Source organism: Pantherophis guttatus, chromosome 16 (genome assembly GCF_059756535.1).
Source record: "Pantherophis guttatus breed Tessera chromosome 16, ASM5975653v1, whole genome shotgun sequence".
In the NCBI taxonomy this organism is placed as follows: Eukaryota; Metazoa; Chordata; class Lepidosauria; order Squamata; family Colubridae; genus Pantherophis; species Pantherophis guttatus.
The window spans coordinates 6,058,600-6,076,815 of record NC_142078.1 but is presented as its reverse complement, the minus strand read 5'-3'; the positions used below and the strand labels follow the sequence as shown (position 1 = coordinate 6,076,815).

At 46.8% G+C, this 18,216-nt stretch overlaps 1 protein-coding gene across 1 annotated transcript in view; it reads left to right on the top strand.

Moving 5' to 3' along the window:
- Positions 1-17,905, top strand: part of ENG (endoglin) — a 40,493-nt gene extending 22,588 nt beyond the window's left edge. The window contains exons 7-15 of the mRNA XM_060687013.2: positions 1,598-1,766; positions 2,487-2,629; positions 3,537-3,677; positions 4,280-4,318; positions 5,302-5,415; positions 6,414-6,653; positions 7,973-8,042; positions 13,620-13,721; positions 15,912-17,905. Of these exons, the coding sequence (XP_060542996.2) occupies positions 1,598-1,766; positions 2,487-2,629; positions 3,537-3,677; positions 4,280-4,318; positions 5,302-5,415; positions 6,414-6,653; positions 7,973-8,042; positions 13,620-13,721; positions 15,912-16,030 (1,137 nt within the window). The 3' untranslated portion in view covers positions 16,031-17,905. The remainder of the gene's footprint in view (positions 1-1,597; positions 1,767-2,486; positions 2,630-3,536; positions 3,678-4,279; positions 4,319-5,301; positions 5,416-6,413; positions 6,654-7,972; positions 8,043-13,619; positions 13,722-15,911) is intronic.
- Positions 17,906-18,216: the final 311 nt, after the last annotated feature.

The window sequence follows — 18,216 nt, the reverse complement described above, 5'->3', positions numbered from 1 at the left end:
GTATCCTTCCCCCAGGAGTGGGGAGGGATTGGAGATTGTGCAGTATCCTTCCCCTGGAGTGGGGTGGGAATGGGGATTTTGCAATATCCTTCCCCTGGAGTGGGGAGGGAATGGGGATTTTGCAATATCCTTTCTCTGGAGTGGGGAGGGAATGGAGATTGTGCAGTATCCTTCCCCTGGAGTGGAGAGGGAATGGAGATTTTGCAATATCCTTCCCCTGGAGTGGGGTGGGAATGGGGATTTTGCAGTATCCTTCCCCCAGGAGTGGGGAGGGAATGGAGATTTTGCAACATCCTTCCCCTGCCATGCCCACGGCCACCAAGCTACGCCCACAGAACCGGTAGTAAAAAAAAATTGAATTCCACCACTGGATACAACCCTTAGAAAGGAACGTGTGTCTCTAAAAGCGACCCACAAAAAGGAGTGATCACATTTGAAAGGAAGAACTCTGACCGGGGTATGTTACAGGGGTCAAAGTGGGATCCCTGGGTAACATAGACCCCCAAACAGGGGGTGGAATCGTCCCCCTTTTTGTCTTCATTTTTGTAGAAGGAAAAGTTTCCTTGAAAAGAGGAGGGGGTATTATGTCAGCAATCCCACAGGGATGGAGAATGGCTTAAAAATGAACTTTCACTTTCTTTTTAGAGGCAGTAATTCTTAATTACTGCTTAATTAATTAATTAATTAATTAATTCTTAATTTCTAAGGCTAATTCTAATTGCAGAAAGGTGTTTTAAGCCGTTTTTCTTCTCCTCCTCCTTTTTTCCTTCTGTCTTTCCTTCTGCATCTTCTCTTCCTTCTCTTCCTCCTCTCCTCTTCTTTCTTTTTCTCCTCCTTCTCTTCCTCCTCTTTTGCCCTCTTCACCTTCTTCTCCATCTCCTCCACATCCTCCTCCTGTCTTCTTCACCATCTTCTCTTCCTTCTCTCCTTCTTCTCTTCCTCTTCTTCCTCTCCTCCCATTTTTTTCCTCCTTCTCTTCCTCTTCTTCCTTTGCCCTCTTCACCTTCTCTTCCTTCTTCCTTCTTCTTCTCCATCTCCTCCACATCCTCTTCCTCCTGTCTTCTTCTTCTCCATCTTCTCTTCCTTCTCTTCCTCTTCCTCCTTTTTCTCCCTTCTCTTCCTTCTCCTTTGCCCTCTTCACCTTCTTCTCTTCCTTCTACTTCTTCTCCATCTCCTCCACATCCTCCTCCTCCTGTCTTCTTCTCCATGTTCTCTTCCTTCTCTCCTTCTTCTCTTCCTCCTCCTCTTCCTCCCCCTCCTCTGCTTTCTTTCTACTTTTTCTTGTCCTCTTCCTCGTTCCTTCTCCATCTTATTTTTCTCTTCCTCCTCCTCTGCCTTCCTCCTCCATCTCCTCCTCCTTCCTCTTCCTCCTTTGCCCTCTTCTCTTCTTCTTCTTCTCCATCTCCTCCACTCCTCCTCTTCTACCTTCTAATTCCTTCTCCATGTCTTCCTCCTCCTTCTGTCATCTTCTACATCTTCTCCCTTTCTCTGTCTTCCTCCTCCTTTTATGTCTCCTCCTTCTCTCTCCTTCTTCTTCTCCGCTTTCCCTTTCTCCTCCTCCTCTCTTTCTCTCTCTCTCCCTCCCTCCCTCCCTCAGGCATCTGGTAAATATTCATTTGCTACCTTGTCTGGGGTCCACAACGGTATGACCCTTCCAGACAACAAGGAGGAACTGATCCAAAAGGCCCACAACAATTCCTTCGTGGCTTCCTACACCGAAATCCCTTCGGCCAAAACCATCAGCCTGGAATACAAGAGGATTTGTGGTGAGTCAGTACAATATAATCCAGGTTTGGAGGCAGCCGGCTGGATCAGGCCAAGGAGAAGACAATATTTGCAGGATCTTGAGGGAGGTGTCACCCTTTGGTGGTTGTGACGCATATTTTGAGCAACAGGGAGCCGCAGCAGAGGGGTGAAAGAGCCACATGCGGCTCCAGAGCCACAGGTTGCTGATCTCTGGTCCAGTCACTTCTTAAAAATCTCCAGTGATGGAGCTCCCACAACTTCTGAAAGCAAGCCATTCCACTGTTTAATCGTCCTCACGGTCAGGAAATTCCTCCTCCATATATCGAGTATGGAGCTCAGAATACATAATATAGCATAACAGAGCTGGAAGGGATCTTGGAGGCCTTCTTGTCCAGCCCCTTTCTCAAGCAGGAGATCCTCTACCATGTCAGACAGGTGGCTGTCCAGTCTCTTCTTAAAAACCTCCAGTGATGAAGGCACTTGAGCTTCACCTCTTGACGAGGAAGTTCTGGAGATCTTTTTGTGTGCCAGTAATAGATTCCACACTCTGAAAAATAATTTGGAAATGCTGGTCAAGGCTTTCTAGAACCCCAGGTCCCTTGTTCAGCTTAGGATTCGCGGAGATACAGCGCTCCATTTGCGCTGGGCTTGAGGTCCCTGGAAAAGAAACAAGCCACGAATCTCAGTCTCGAGGTCCTTCTTCTCACGTGTCTTTGGGGTGTATGTGTCATGTTTTACAGGCTCAACTGTCGTCACAACTACCCCACCACCCCAGACAGCAGAAAACCTGACCGTCAAAGTCCATCAGCTCATCAACCTTTGCAAGCCGTGGAAGTGTTTGGATAGTAGCATCGAAATTGCCATTCTCAAGATTACTCTGGCGGTAAGGAAGTCCATTTGGGATCCTGAGCAGTTCTGCCTCAGTTTCCCTGACTGTTCTCCCTTTTCCGGGAAGGTCAGCCAAGGTTAATCAACTTCCACCGACGTTGGGCTACCTGTTCTGATCCTAGGCATTCCCCAACCACGAAGCAGACTCCTTGTCCCGACAAAAATCCCTTTTTGTTAAGTTACTGTGAATTCCTCTCTTTCACATCCAGCGAAGTCTTTCAAGGGAGGATTTACAGTCACAGACCTTATCTGACTTGGAGAGCTGCCAGGCCGATATCTTCAAAACTTGGCCAGGAGTCAAGAACCAACTCAGCGAACTTATTGTCTCCTGCAAACTCCACTCCCCTTTCACTCCTCTTTTATTCCCTCGGGGAGGGGCCATTCATCGTCCACCTGTGGCTTTACTCCTGAGTCGACCCTTGTTCCTTAGCTGTTCCCTTCGTCTGGCAACTCTGCACATTGGGAACAGGCTCCAGCTGTTCATCTGCCTCACTGATGTCCGACTCCAAAGGCAGCTGATAACTGCCATACGGCCCTGGCCCCCTCTCTGCCTCTGACGCAGAGCCCTCCCCAGGCTCCAGGACTGGCCCATGTTCCTCCCCAACCTCCTCACTGTCCGAATCTGCTGCCAGCTCCACTGGTGGACCACAACACTACGTATCCCAGAAGCCCCAGGCAGACTCCCATGGATCAAAAATATAGGGGTTGTATCAATACACCCCAACTGAGTCAGAGGTTGTGCAGGTTAGCACAACTTGGGAATCCAATCCCCTGCTGCCTTTCTAAGCAACCCTGCTGACGAGTTCTGTCGAATCCAGAAACTTGCTCGTTCCCTCCTTGGGTTGTCCCTGTTGAAACATCTCCCAGCTAACCATGGTTTGTCCTTCTCCTTGCAACTCTAGGCCTTACACACGGAGGTCGATGCCATCACCTTGAAAGATCCCAGCTGCAGGGCCCGAGAGAACACAACTCACTTTGTGCTTAACAGCATCTTGGACAAATGTTCCACCCAACTTGAAGGGGGTGTCCATGTGAAAAACCAGGTATGGTAATTTTTTAATAAGTTGCCCCAAAAATCCTGACCCAGAGGCCCCCAAATCTTGATCTGGAGTCTCCCAGAGCCCCCCCACAAATCTTGGTCTGGAGCCCCTCAAATCCTGGCCTGAAGCCTCCCCAAATCCTGGCCTGAAGCCCCCCAAAGCCCCCCAAGTCCTGGACCAGAGCCCCCAAATCCTGACTCAAATCCCCCCAAATCCTGTCATGGAGCCTCCTAAATCCTGGCCCAAAGCCCCCCAAAATCCTGGTCTGGAGTCTCCCAAATCCTGGCCTGAAGCCCCCCAAGTCCTGGCCTGGCGCCCCCAAATCCTGGCATGGATCCCGTCAAATCCTGATCCAGAGCCCCCAAATCCTGGCATGGATCCCCTCAAATCCTGATCCAGAGCCCCCAAATCCTGGCATGGAGCCCCTCAAATCCTGATCCAGAGCCCCCAAATCCTGGCATGGATCCCCTCAAATCCTGATCCAGAGCCCCCAAATATAGCAGGGTGTTTTATGCAACTCTTTTCTGTTAAAGCAAAAATATTCAAAGGCATTTATATCAGACCCCCCCAAATACGTATTTCTTTCTCTCTTTTAATTGTTCCAGCTCATAATAATGCTGCCTGTGTTTCCGGGAAAAGTGACGGTAAGAAGAAATTTCTAAAAACAGTTATTCCCAGTTATTTGGTTGTAATATCTTTCCTGAGGCTGTGCCGTTGAATTCTTTTTGATATGGCTTAATACTCGACAAACACACACTGCAGCTTTTCAAGGAATTACTCCACTGCTTTGTTAAAAAAAAAAAAAGTCAAAAGAGGAGGTGATAAGGGTATTATTATTATTTCTTTTTAAAGAAAAGCCAAGATTCTGCTTTGTTTAGCATGCAAGAGGGGAAAAAAATACGCCACAGTCTTAGGGGGATGCTTTAAAGCAGGGGTCAGCAACCTGCGGCTCTGGAGCCGCATGTGGCTCTTTCATCCCTCTGCTGCGGCTCCCTGTCCCCGATCAGCTCCACAATTGATAGGGCTTTCGGTTAGGACAGGTAGAGGAAAAAGGATGCCGCTCTAGGAGGAGACTCTATGGTGGGGGGGGGTGGACTTCTGGTCCGCTCCAGAATTGAACGGGGGGCTCCCGGTTAGTACTTTTGTGGCTCTTTTGAGTATTTAAGGTTGCCGATATTTGCTTTAAACACACAGAAAAATATATTTCTTTCTCAACCGCGCAACTGACTGACCCAAATCCCTAATTTCGTCCTCTTAACGTTCAATAATGTTTAGCTGTATGGTCGGCAACTGGCGGCCCCGCCTCTTAATAGCAGACCTTGGCCCTGGGTTAGGAGGGACAATTAAGACGAGACTTGTGAGAAGAGGCGATTCCTAATAGGAAAAATTATTAAGCCCTGTGAAATGCAAAGGTTCAACATTTCCGCTTTGGAAAAAAAATGGTTCCACGCAATTTTGTAATTTTTCTGCTTTGCAAAGCTACCCGTCGGCGTATTGGAGCCTCTTAAATTCTGCAGACACCGTTTGCAGATCTGGGGGAAATCCTTTTTCCTGGCTGCAAACGGATCTACTAAGGAGGGAGGGGGCAACGAATGAATCCAGTTGTTTTTTCGATCCTCGGCTGCAGGTGCCCTTTGAATGTGATCTCCCAGAGAAAGTCTCTCTCCAGCTTTACAACTCGGAAGATTTCGCCTCGCCGAGCAATCCGGTGATACAAGCTCACCAAGTCACCTATGTGGAGGTAATGCTGGTCTGGTGGATTTGGGGGGTAGGAAGGTAGACCTCGAGTCCCAAGGGCAAAAGAAGGGGTGTTGAGAGCTGAGGTCAGGGAAGGCGGTTATTTTGACTCAGCTCCCCAAACAAACAACAACAAACCCTGTGACGTGAACTCAAAAGATTCCTTTATTAGGAGCGCCGGCAACCCCGGCAAAAAATCTCTCACACAGGCTAACAAGTCCAACCGGCAGGGGAGATGAATAGTTTGTCTGCCACACCTATTCATTTCCGCCCCCTGCCTTTTATCCCCCGAGCTAGGGTGGGGCCTTGTTAGCAACTGTGGCTCTTCCTTCCCAAGGATCAGCCCATAGATTTCCACTGCTCTCCTCTCCTCTGCCTTCTACGTATCAGGCACTGGACCCAGCTGTTCCTCCTCCTCCTCATCAGCCACCTCCAGACCTGGGGGCTGTTGACTCTCCATCTGAGGGCTGACGGACGGCCCAGGCTCCGCCTCTCTCTGACAGCTCCATTCCCTCTCCCCCCCCTCGAAGCCTCGAAGGGTTGTTGTTAAGCTTGATGATGCTCCACGTCTTGGTCAAACCGAGTTTGGTGGGCAAATCTTGGTTTCCAGGTGTTGTGTGAATATGGGAAATAGGTTAATTCAGGGATAAAGGGAGGGATGAGAACAGGGGAAGCAAACCCACCTTCGTTTCAGACCAGTGTCCTTGAAAATAATGTTGTGACCAAGATCCCCATCACCTTCCTCCTCAATGAGTGTTGTGGTGGCCTAGAGGTGGAGCTCTCGCCTCACAATCGGGAGGCGGTGAGTTCGATCCTAGGTAGAAGCTGATATTTCTCTCTCTGAGCACCATGAGAATTTATCTGCTGAACAAAACTCCGTACTGGTGACAGGAAAGGCATCCGGCCAATAAATACTCAGCTCCATTCAGTTGCCCCGACTCCACCCCGCAAGGGATTACGGGATCGTTAAACAATGAACATCACCACCTTCCTCCTCATTAGGTCTCGCTCCGAACCGCCATGACACAGTTTTCTCTAGAAATGAGGGACTGTTTCTTAAAACCCCGAGACAACCCGCCTCAGCTGCTCTTCCACCAAGGGGTCTCGATGAGCTACTCGGTGGCGACCCTGAAATCCCCCAGCCCGAAGACCCAACGCTTCAGCTTCACCTACAAGCCAGAAGAACAACTGTGGTCCATCGATTCGGCCACCCTCGTTTGCGTGGTCCATCTTAACACCTCGGTGAGTTGGCCTCTGAAGAACTGCCTTTATCTTGTTGTTGACGATGATGATGATGATTATCCATTCAGCCGTGTCCAACTCTTGGTACTTTTATGGGCCAGGTCTCACCAGGTCTACTGATCTTACCTTTACCTTTATTGCAGGCTAAAGTCTGCCCACTGCCATCAGTTCGATCCAAACTAGCTCAAGGTTTGACTCAGCCTTCCGTCCTTCCGAGGTCGGTCAAATGAGGACCCAGATTGTTGGGGGCAAGAGGCCGCTATTGTAAACTGTTTAGAGAGGGCTGTAAGGGACTGGGAAGCGGTATAGAAATCTAAGTGGTATTGCTATTCATCAGTTTCGGAGGCTGGATGGTGAGGTTTTCACAGATTAACAAGAGTCGGAAGGGACCTTGTAGGTCATCTAGTCCAACCCCCCGCCCAGGCAGGTGCCCTCAACTCTACCTGCTTCCTTAGAAGCAGCTGGCATCCTTTTCTCCAGTGAAATATAGGCACTTCTGGTTGCTTGGCGACCGTTTGAGGCTACGACAGCCCTTAAAAACACAGAAGATCTGGATTCCAAATTCTGAGGTGATCCTGTTGTTGCATTTTGGCCGCCTGGCAACCGGCCTTCATTCAAGGCCATTTACATCGTCCTGCAAATGACGTGACCTCAATTTAATAACATTTCCTGCCTTAAACCAGGTTTTATTTCCACTTTCCAGCCAAAAACGGCCCACTGCAGAACCATGTCTGCTTAAGACTACCACAAAAAAACGTCATAAAATTGGGTTATTTCCGTGAGCGCCTCGATTTATAAACGTCATGACGTACGATGCAAATTCTGGGCTCCGTTACAGTCGTATGGAATGGTGCGGTGGGGAGTGGTATGGTGGCCCAGAGGTGGAGCTCTCGCCTCACAATCAGGAGGCTGCGAGTTCGATCCTAGGTAGAGGCAGGTATTTCTCTCTCTGGGCACAATGAGAATATATCTGCTGAACAAAACTCCGCACTGGCGACAAGAAAGGCATCCGGCCAGTAAAAACTCTGCTGGCTCCGTTCAGTTGCCCAGGCTCCACCCCGCAAGGGATTATGGGGTCGTTAAAGAAGGATGTTTATGGTCGTATGTTGAGGACTATCTGAGTTCCTTTGTATGACAGGAATTAACTCTGTTTTCTGTACTTGATCTGTGTCGGAAGATATTCGGCACTTGTTGTTTATGATATCCCTAATAACTACGGAAAAAAGATGTTTGCCGTTGCCAAATAAAGCAGTTTAAGAAAAAAGGAGGAAGAATTCTCTTTCTTTTAAATTGAACTTATTTTTCCCTTCCTTTTTTAGAACGGAAAATTCCGAAGCCACGAAGGCTCTTTAGAAGTCATGCTGAAAAACTACAACCCTGGATCCCACAGTAAGTCGACAGCTCTTTCCTACACAAAGTCGATCCATTATTTGCTTTTTTGTCGCAGGAAAGTTGATTCATGCATTTATACGTCCGTTTGGGGAAAGGCACCCTCTCATCCTCAAAATCAGCTGAGGACAGAAAATGGAAAGTTCTTTTAAACACCCACGGATTGCTGAAAAAAACAACAACACTTTTCTACTCCTAAAATTTATGCACTCTCAAAGACAAAGAAGTGATCCGAAAGAGACACCTTTCCATGATGGCGTTTGTGTGTTTTGGATTCCAGAATCTGTTGAGAACTGTTCTTTCCTCTTTCTGTTTAGTTCAGCCGTCCCCAAAATTCTTTTAATATTTCTCCGTCTGTTTGTGGTGGCCTCCGCTATGTTTGGCAAAGGCCATCCTCCCGTGTCTTGCCTCCTTTCTAACTTACCGAAGGTGAAAAACCCGACGACCACTAGGTGGCGGGAGAGAGTGAGTTTTCAGTATCTCCTGCTGCCCTCTAGTGAGCATTTATAACAGAATAACAGAGGGATCATGGAGATCTTCTAGTCCAACTCCCTGCTCGAGCAGAAAGACCCTCTACCATTTCAGACAAGTGGCTGGTATCTTCTTAAAAGCTTCCAGCGAAGGAGCACCCACAAATTCTGGTGGCAAGCTGTTCCACTGATTTAATTGTTCTCAACTTTCAGGAAATTTCTGCTTAGTTCTAGGTTGCTTCTCTCCTTGTTTAGTTTCCATCCATTGCTTCTTGTCCTGCCTTTTGGAGAATAGGTTGAAACCCCACCTCTTTGTGGAAGGAGCTCAAATACTGGAATACAGCTATCATGTTATCCTTAGTCCTTCTTTTCACAAAATTTAAATTATCCATTTGTCTGAAATGGTGTAGGGTTTCCTAGTCCTTTTTTTCATTAGACTAGAATAGAATAACAGAGTTGGAAGGGACCTCGGAGGTCTTCTAGTCCAACCCCCTGCTTAGGCAGGAAACCCTACACCAGACAAATGGATAATTTAAATTTTGTGAAAAGAACGACTAAGGATAACATGATAGCAGTATTCCAGTATTTGGGGGGGGGGCTTCCACAAAGAAGAGGAGGGGGATTTCAACGTATTCTCCAAAACACCTGAGGGCAGGACAAGAAGCAATGGATGGAAACTAAACAAGGAGAGAAGCAACTTAGAACTAAGGAGGAATTTCCTGAAAATGAGAACAATTAAATCAGTGGAACAACTTGCCTCCAGAAGTTGTGGGTGCTTCATCACTGGAGGCTTTTAAGAAGATACTGGATAGCCACTTGTCTGAAATAGTGTAGGATCTCCTGCTTGAGCAGAGGGCTGGACTAGAAGACCTCCAAGGTCCCTTCCAACTCTGTTATTCTGTTATGTTATCCTTAGTCCTTCTTTTCACAAAATTTGCACGATGGCGTCCCGTTTCTGAAACTCCAACTCAAAAGCGGTTAAGCCCTTCTCCATCTTTCTCCTTCGCCTGGCTCAAGGCCATTGCAGCAGCCGTGTCCTGGTCACCTCACCGGTGGCGACAACTTGTGATGCCTACACTTCCATCGCCACAGGGTGGGCCCCCTCCGTGGCTCAGCCGGAAGGCGTGCCCCATGACCTTAGCACGGAGCTATGGTTAGAGAAAGCGCTCACGGACAACGGAAGGGGATTTTGGCTAGAACTGAAGCCAAGCGGCCCCACCCAAAGACAGAAGTGGGATAATGGTGGGTGAGGTGCCATTTTTGATGTAGAACAGGCGACGGGACCCGAAGGACCTTATCTCCTCCATTATCCCAGCTGATGTGGCTTTTGACTTCGCGGAGTGCAGTTGGCGTCCGGATGTCTGTGCGAGAGAAGGAGATAAATTATAGGAGTTGAGGAAGCAGGAAGAACCGCATCTTTCCAGACGGATGTTCAAGAGATAAAGAGAATTCAGCTGGCGCAAAAAAAACAGGTCCGATCGTTGGCACGTGGCCTCCAAGTCCAGACGTTCTCCTGGAAGCTACCATGGGGGTGAAAGAAAGGGAAGAGGACAAAAGCTTTTTTGGATTGAGAGACATTTCCAAAACAGGAAAAGAATATGTTCCTGAAAATCTCCTTAGCTTTCTTCTCTTAGCTGATGTCCATGTCTACCTGTGAGGAAGACCTTGAGAAGATCTCCCCTTTGCAGGATTTCGTATTTGAGGACAATTCAGGAGAGTTTTGGGTCTCGGGAGGCCAAGTTTCCCAAAAAGCCAGCAGAATCTGGAGAAGGAAGCGCATAAAACCAGGATAAAACCAAACCCAGTTTCATTTTCAAATGCATCCCAGCTAATAAGACAATTGTCTTCCCTGTATCAAACAATTTCTTTAATCAGTCACATTATACATACTTACATACATATCAGTGGTGAAATCCTAATTTTTTTACTACCAGCTCGTTGGGCGTGGCTTGGTAGGCGTGGCAGAAGGATATTGCAAAATCCCCATTCCCTCCCCACTCCAGGGGAAGGATACTGCAAAATCCCCATTCCCTCCCCACTCCTGGGGGAAGGATATTGCAAAATCTCCATTCCCATCCCACACTGGGGCCAGCCAGAGGTGGTATTTGCTGGTTCTCCAAACAACTCAAATTTCCGCTACCGGTTCTCCGAACTGCTCAGAATTTCTGTTACCGGTTCGTCGAACTGCTCAAAATTTCCGCTACCGGTTCTCCGAACTGCTCAGAATTTCTGTTACCGGTTCTTCGAACTGCTCAAAATGTCTGCTACCGGTTCTCCAGAACATGTCAGAACCTGCGTGGAGATGAAACAGCGTACGGGGGGGGAGGGAGGTTAAAAAAATATCCACATGGTGCTTCAAAAAACAACCTGCACCTGAACATCAGCAAGACCAAGGAGATGATGTTGGACTTCCGGAGGAAGAGAGAGGAACCTGTCCCACTTTACATCGAGGGGGGCTGTGTAGAGAGAGCTTCCTCCTTTAAATTCCTGGGAGTCCATCTCAGCGAAGACTTCACCTGGAAAAACAACACGATTCAGGTGGCCAGGAAGACCCAACAGAGACTCTGTTTCCTTAGGGTCTTGTGTAAAAACAGGGTGGAACAACAACTGATGACCTCCTTTTACCGGTCCACAACAGAAAGCTTCCTCACTTATTGCATCTCGGTGTGGCATGCCGGTTTGACAGCCGTGGATAGAAAAAACACTACGGAGGGTGGTGAGCACAGCACAAAAAATTGTGGCCTGTCCACCAATACCACTAGATGAGATTGCTAGGGCTCGCTGTCTTAGACGAGTGAGGAAAATCCTCAGGGACGACTCTCACCCTGGTCACCACTTCTTCATCCTCCTACCGTCGGGAAGGAGATATAGAAGCATAGACAGCCGCACAAATAGGCTGAAGAACAGTTTTTATCCGTGGGCTGTCAAGACTCCTGAATACGAAATAACATCGTAAGTACCCTGTTTCCCCCCAAATAAGACATCCCCTGATAATAAGCCCAATCGGGCTTTTGAGTGCATGGCAATAAGGCCAAGCACTTATTTCAGGGTTCAAAATAATATAAGACAGGGTCTTATTTTCGGGGAAACACGGTAGATAGATAGGATATAGATAACTGATAGCTGGTAGCTGAGAGAGAGAGAGAGAGAGAGAGAGAGAGAGAGAGAGAGAGAGAGAGAGAGATAAATAGAGATAGATAGCAGATAGATAGAAAGAAAGATAGAGATAGATAACTGATAGATTAGATAGATACGATACCCTGTTTCCCCCAAAAATAAGACATCCCCTGATAATAAGCCCAATTGGGCTTTTGAGCACATGGCAATAAGGCCAAGTGCTTATTTCAGGGTTCAAAATAACGTAAGACAGGGTCTTATTTTCAGGGAAACACAGTGGATAGATAGATGATAGATAGATAGATAGATAGATAGATAGATAGATAGATAGATAGATAGAAGAGAGAGAGAGAGATAGCAGATATATAGATAGCAGATAGATAGATAGATAGATAGATAGATAGATAGATAGATAGATAGATAGATAGATAGATTAGATAGATAGATAGATAGATACCCTGTTTCCCCCAAAATAAGACCTCCCCTGATAATAAGCCCAATTGGGCTTTTGAGCGCATGGCAATAAGGCCAAGCGCTTATTTCAGGGTTCAAAAAAAATATAAGACAGGGTCTTATTTTCAGGGAAACACGGTACGTAGTACAATGGACTTGCAGGGCCGGTGCGACATGTAACATGTTCACACAAGTGCAATAGGACTGGGTGTTTTGTTAATGTGATTTATTGGGTTAGGGATTTTCTGTCTTCACTGTGAGTTGTGTTGTGTTGAGGGGGGTGCACTGAGGGAGCTCCACCAATCTCATTGCACGTATGTTGTGCACCGACAATAACGATATTTGAAATTTGTAGGATGAAGGGAGAGATTTCCCAAAATAAATCGAAGCCACTTCAAGAGGGATGAGCCTTATTCCCGCTGACTAAAGATTTTGCAGGTGTAGGGACACGAGGATGGGGGAGGCAGGCATGGAAGGGGGCCTCCTCGCAATTCCTTCCTGCCAATTGAGTAGCATTTCCAATATGGATGTTTTCCATCCTTCTGTCGTCCTCCTTCCTGTCTCGCTCCTGTGCGGCTCCCGACGGACGGCAAAACAATAAAACAAGGAAAAACTCTTGACACGAACTCGGCCCCAGAGGGCCTCGGCCGAGCACATTGCGCACGTCGGATGAGTCGCATGTTCGGTGTCCTTGTTTTGGCACAGGAAAGTCTCGGGAGAAACGTGCCTGGTCTTAAGAAAGGTGTCTCTTGGGGGAAACAAAAGGCTTAGATAGTGAGAGCTGGACAGGTAGTCCTCGATTTACGACACAACCGGGGCAGGAAGCAAGGAATTTTTGAAAACATCTCCACCAAATGTTGGAAATGTAATCAGATACCGGGTCCGTATTATCACATGTGGTGGAAGTGCCCAAAAGCAAAAGAATATTGGACCAAAATACATACGTGGTTAGAAAAAAAAAATCATAAAGCAACATACTGATTTTTTTGACCCGAATTATTCCTGTTGGGTATTTTACCAGAACTGTATAATAAAAGGGATACACATCTATTTTTACACGTGTTAACAGCAGTGTACAACAGTGGAAAAATAAAGAGATCCCTTCAGATGGAAGTGTTATTAAAAAAAAAATATTAGAATGCGCAGAGATGGATAGACTAACATTAAAAATAAAAGAGAAGGAAGAAACAGAATATTTCTTAACATGGGATTTGTTTTGCCAATGGCTAACAAACAGAAACAGAGATTAGAAACCAAAAAGATTAAGAGAATGATTAATCGCATAACAAAAGCTTTCCAGTACGGATAAAATAATGTCAATAATATTAGGTGACAATTATTAACGATATGCATATTGTGACTCCTACGTTTGTTGTCTTTTTGTCACTCAAAACGAATTGTACTCGGACAACATGCTGTTCGTATAAATATTGAGGTTTTTTTATGTTTATGAAAGAAAATTATATTGAAATAAACATCGATTTAAAAATAAAAAATAAAGCCAATCTCATCTAATGTTTTAATTCCTTCTCTGTAGATGAAGGCTTGAGGATTAGCACCGTGCTGGGAATCGCCTTCGGGGCTTTTCTGATCGGAGTCCTGCTCACCGGGGCGTTGTGGTACATCTATTCTCACACTCGTAAGTTGTGGTTGCTTCCAAGGAACGCTTGTTTGCGTGATGGAGACGGGGTGGGGGAATGGCACACATCCACCGACGTGAATCCCCTTTAGAGGTGAATGTTGTGGTCAGAGCTCGACAATCTAAGGGGGGGGAGGGTGTTTGCGGGCACCAGAAACTGATTTCTGCTTTGTGGTCACTAGTCCTCATGATTCTAAAGGAACATAGTTATAACGGGAACATCGCAAGCTCTTCAGCCATCGGTTTAACTCAAGATGACCAAATGGAGCAGGAGGTTAGAGTAACGATCTTTTGCAGAGTTATCCGGAGATGCCTTTTCCATTCGGGACCCCCTTATCTTTATTCGCCCGTCTTCCCCTCCCTCTCGGTCCCTCCAATTCCCAACAGGAGACATCTGGTCCTGTTTGGCAGCCCGACCTGCATATTTTCCTTAATAATCTCTGGAAAAGTGGAGGAGCTGCAATCGCTGAATCTTTATCTGCTTTTCGTGATGGTCTGGCAAAGTTTACTCCTGGTTGGAGAAGGCGGTGGGAAAGCATTCGGTCAACCCCGTTGGGATTTTGCAAAGCCAAACAGGCCGCCATGTGTCTTCTGTCTCCTTGTCAGCTCCCAGTTGGGTCCAGCATGGGAAATTTTCCCCCGTAGAAGACCGTATCTGTAGCTCGGAGTTGAACTGTGGGTTCCCCAATTGAGTTGTTGGCTTGCAGATGTCTCATTACCCAACTAGAGAACATTATCAGAAGAAGAGAGTTGGAAGGGACCTTGGAGATCTTCCAGTCCAACCTTCTGCTCAAGCAGAAGACCCTCATTGCAGACAAATAGTTGTCCAATCTCTTCTTAAAATCCTCCAGTGATGGAGCACTCACAACTTCTGGAGGGAAGCTGCTCCACAGATTAATTGTTCTCCCTGTCAGGAAATTCTTCCTTAATTTCAGGCTGCTTCTCTCCTTGATTAGTTTCCATCCGTTGCTTCTCGTCCTGCCTTCTGGTGCTTTGGAGAATAGCTTGACCCCCTGCCCCTCTTTTTTGTGGTAGCCCCTTAAATATTGGAAGACTTGAAAGGTCAACCAGGTTTCCCACTCACTACCATGTCGCCGCCCCCCCCCCAGTCCTTCTCTTTACCAGGTTCTCTTGATGCTATCTAGATGGGTCGTGACACATCCACTAACCAACAACTCAACTGAGAGAGCACCAAGGATTCTAGAATTCTCCCCCACCTGGTACCTTCTCCTAACAGCACGTCCCTTTTTTATTTTATTTTTGAAAAGAGTTTTTTATTTTTATTTTTCATCAACATGTTTAAATGTACAGTCTTTTATCCATCCTTATACATCGTTCGTTCATCTTCTTCTTTAACTTCCATTAATCAATTAATTTATTATTTGTTCGGGTCTGCTCTTTTACCATTTTCTTCTTTTGTTTTACTACAATCTTCCCTTCTTTCTCCTCCTTTCTTTCTTTTTTCCTCATTCCTCCTCTCCTTTCCTACTTCCTTTCCTTTTTCCCCTCTCCTCTCTTCTTCCTCCCCTTCTTCCTCTCTCTCCTGTTCTTCTTTCCTCTTCCTTCTTCCTCTCCTTTTCCCATTCTTCTTTTCTCTTCCTCTCACCTCCCAACTCCCTTACTTTCCCCTCTCTACTCTTCCCCTCTTTTCCATTCCTTTGTTGTTTCCTTTTTTAATTCAATCTGAGATGGTATTCGAGCAGACCCAATTTCTATTTACAATTTCATTTTTTACCTTACTATTATTCCTCTAGTATTCCTGTACATTTTTAAATCAATCCATGTATCATCTGGGTATCACATTTGTGCTATCATCTTCAAAGTTTACCACTATTTCTTAAAATATATATTGATCTTTCCTTCTTTCATTTAATTTTAATATACTAACTACAACATATCCATCTCAAAGTTCTTGTCTTTATCCTGTTTAATTATCTATACTCACTTTCTATCCATGGATAAAATTTCCCCCAAATGTTGTAATACTCCAACTAGGTTTCCCACTCACTTCCCTGTCGCCCCCCCAGTCCTTCTCTTTACCAGGTCCTCTTGATGCTATCTAGATGGGTCGTGACACATCAGCTAACCAACAACTCAACTGAGAGAGCACCAAGGATTCTAGAATTCTCCCCCACCTGGTACCTTCTCCTAACAGCACGTCCCTTTTTTATGACTTCCAACCCATTCCAGGTCCCATCACCAAAACCCAACCAGCCTTGGCAAATCCGCCTGCATCGGAGAGCAGCAGCACCAACCACAGTTTGGGCAGCACCCAGAGTACCCCCTGTTCCACCAGCAGCATGGCATAGCAGCACCCTGGAAACGGGGGAAAGCCACAAGGACTTCTCAGAGGGAAAAGCTATCAGGGACTGCAGAGCAGTTGGGTTCCAAGGTTGGTGAGGAAGCGTCATCTCCATGCCAAGCGGACTTCGGTTCTTCCTCTTCCTACGTCGAAAATCTCGGCATTTCCAACCAGCAATTTCAAAAGCAACTTTTTGGAAACCATCGGGATGGGTTGAGGGGCACAGGGGTCCCACTATCTTAATTTGGGACTAGCCATCGGATCCCCATTGATGTGCCGAGGTCTTCAAGATTGGACTGTTGGATTAGACTCTTCTCGTGTTAGGCACCAGGTAGTGAGTGGGAGGACAGGTGGCGGAATTCAATTTTTTTTTTCCTACCAGTTCTGTAGGCGTGGCGTGGCTTGGTGGGCGTGGCAGGGGAAAGATATTGCAAAATCCCCATTCCCTCCCCAATCCAGGGGAAGGATACTGCAAAATCCCCATTCCCTCCCCACTCCAGGGGAAGGATATTGCAAAATCCCCATTCCCTCCCCACTCCAGGGGAAGAACACTGCAAAATCTCCATTCCCTCCCCACTCCAGGGGAAGGATACTGCAAAATCTCCATTTCCTCCCCACTCCAGGGGAAGGTTACTGCAAAATCCCCATTCCCTCCCCACTCCAGGGGAAGAATACTGCAAAATCTCCATTCCCTCCCCACTCCAGGGGAAGAACACTGCAAAATCTCCATTCCCTCCCCACTCCAGGGGAAGGATACTGCAAAATCTCCATTTCCTCCCCACTCCAGGGGAAGGTTACTGTAAAATCTCCATTCCCTCCCCACTCCAGGGGAAGGATACTGCAAAATCTCCATTCCCTCCCCACTCCAGGGGAAGAATGCTGCAAAATCTCCATTCCCACCCCAGCCAGAGGTGGTATTTGCCGGTTCTCCGAACTACTCAAAATTTCCGCTACCGGTTCTCCAGAACCTGTCAGAACCTGCTGGATTTCACCCCTGGTTGAGCCTCTATGGACTTTTGCTAATTTGTTAACCAGAGTGGCAGCTAACCTCGCTTCCAAAAGAAACCAGGGTAAACTAGATTTGGGGAGGTTTGCTTTGTCTCCTGTCTAAAACCCTTGAGACAAAAGTATTGTCTGAATCAGGAATCCGTCCCAAGATTGAAAAGTGTTTACCTTCTCGTGGGCCCGTCCTCCAGCTCTCAAAGTCCAACTTCGGTGGTGGGCCAAGGCTTTGGCCCATCAGCTACAGAGGTCTTCCAAGGTGCCATCAAATCCAGATAACGCCAGGAATTTCTGTTCCCCTTTCTGATGGATTTGGAGTTGACCTTTCAGCGGGATGCACCCAACTCGGATTCCCATCAACTTTCAAGAGTGAAGACGCTGGGGATCATGGGAATGAGTGCCCACCTGAAAAATAGCCACTTTCTCTTTAAGAGAACAGCAAAGGGACCCCTCCTCTTAAGATTGGCATGGCTGCCACCTTTCAAGATAGAAGAAGCTAGTGTTGAGCAGGGGGTCAGACTAGAAGTCCTCCAAGATCCCATTATTTAGTTAAGTCAAAGAGTTAATGCAGGAGGGCAGCCCCCCCCCCCCCCAAGATAATGGCAAATCATATCCCTGGATTTTGGAGTACATCCGCACCCCGCTTCGTTGGGTTTTCACACACCATGGGCCGCCCCGAGAATTAATCCAAATTATACTCACTTCAGCCGGTTTGTGTGAAAAGAGCTAATAGGTTTTTAGCACTCCTCCTCGTTGTAAAAGGACACGGGGGCCACCTCTGTTCTGAAAAGACGTATAATTGTACGTATATAAATAACTATACATAGAATATATTTTGTAAACTGTATACAGGGAAATAATACCGCGCCTACTCACCGTCGTCAGTTCTGCTTGTGGTTATTTTAAACTCCTCGGATGGACGAAGGGGCTAAAACAGGATCCCAGAGGCCATTAAATTGAGGGGTGGGGGAAGCCCACAGGGGAAACTGAGTCACGCCTGCCAGCGTCCCACCAGATGCATTTCCGATCAACGTCAAGAGCCCAGCAGGAGCTGCTCCAGCTGCAAATACAGATGCTGGAAGGCTTGGAAACTGTCTGGGTTTGATTGACAGATGCAAATAAGGATAGGGTTTTTTTTTTTGCAGCAAGCGGACCTATTTTGCATACAGACTTTTGTCGCCCCCTGGAGGC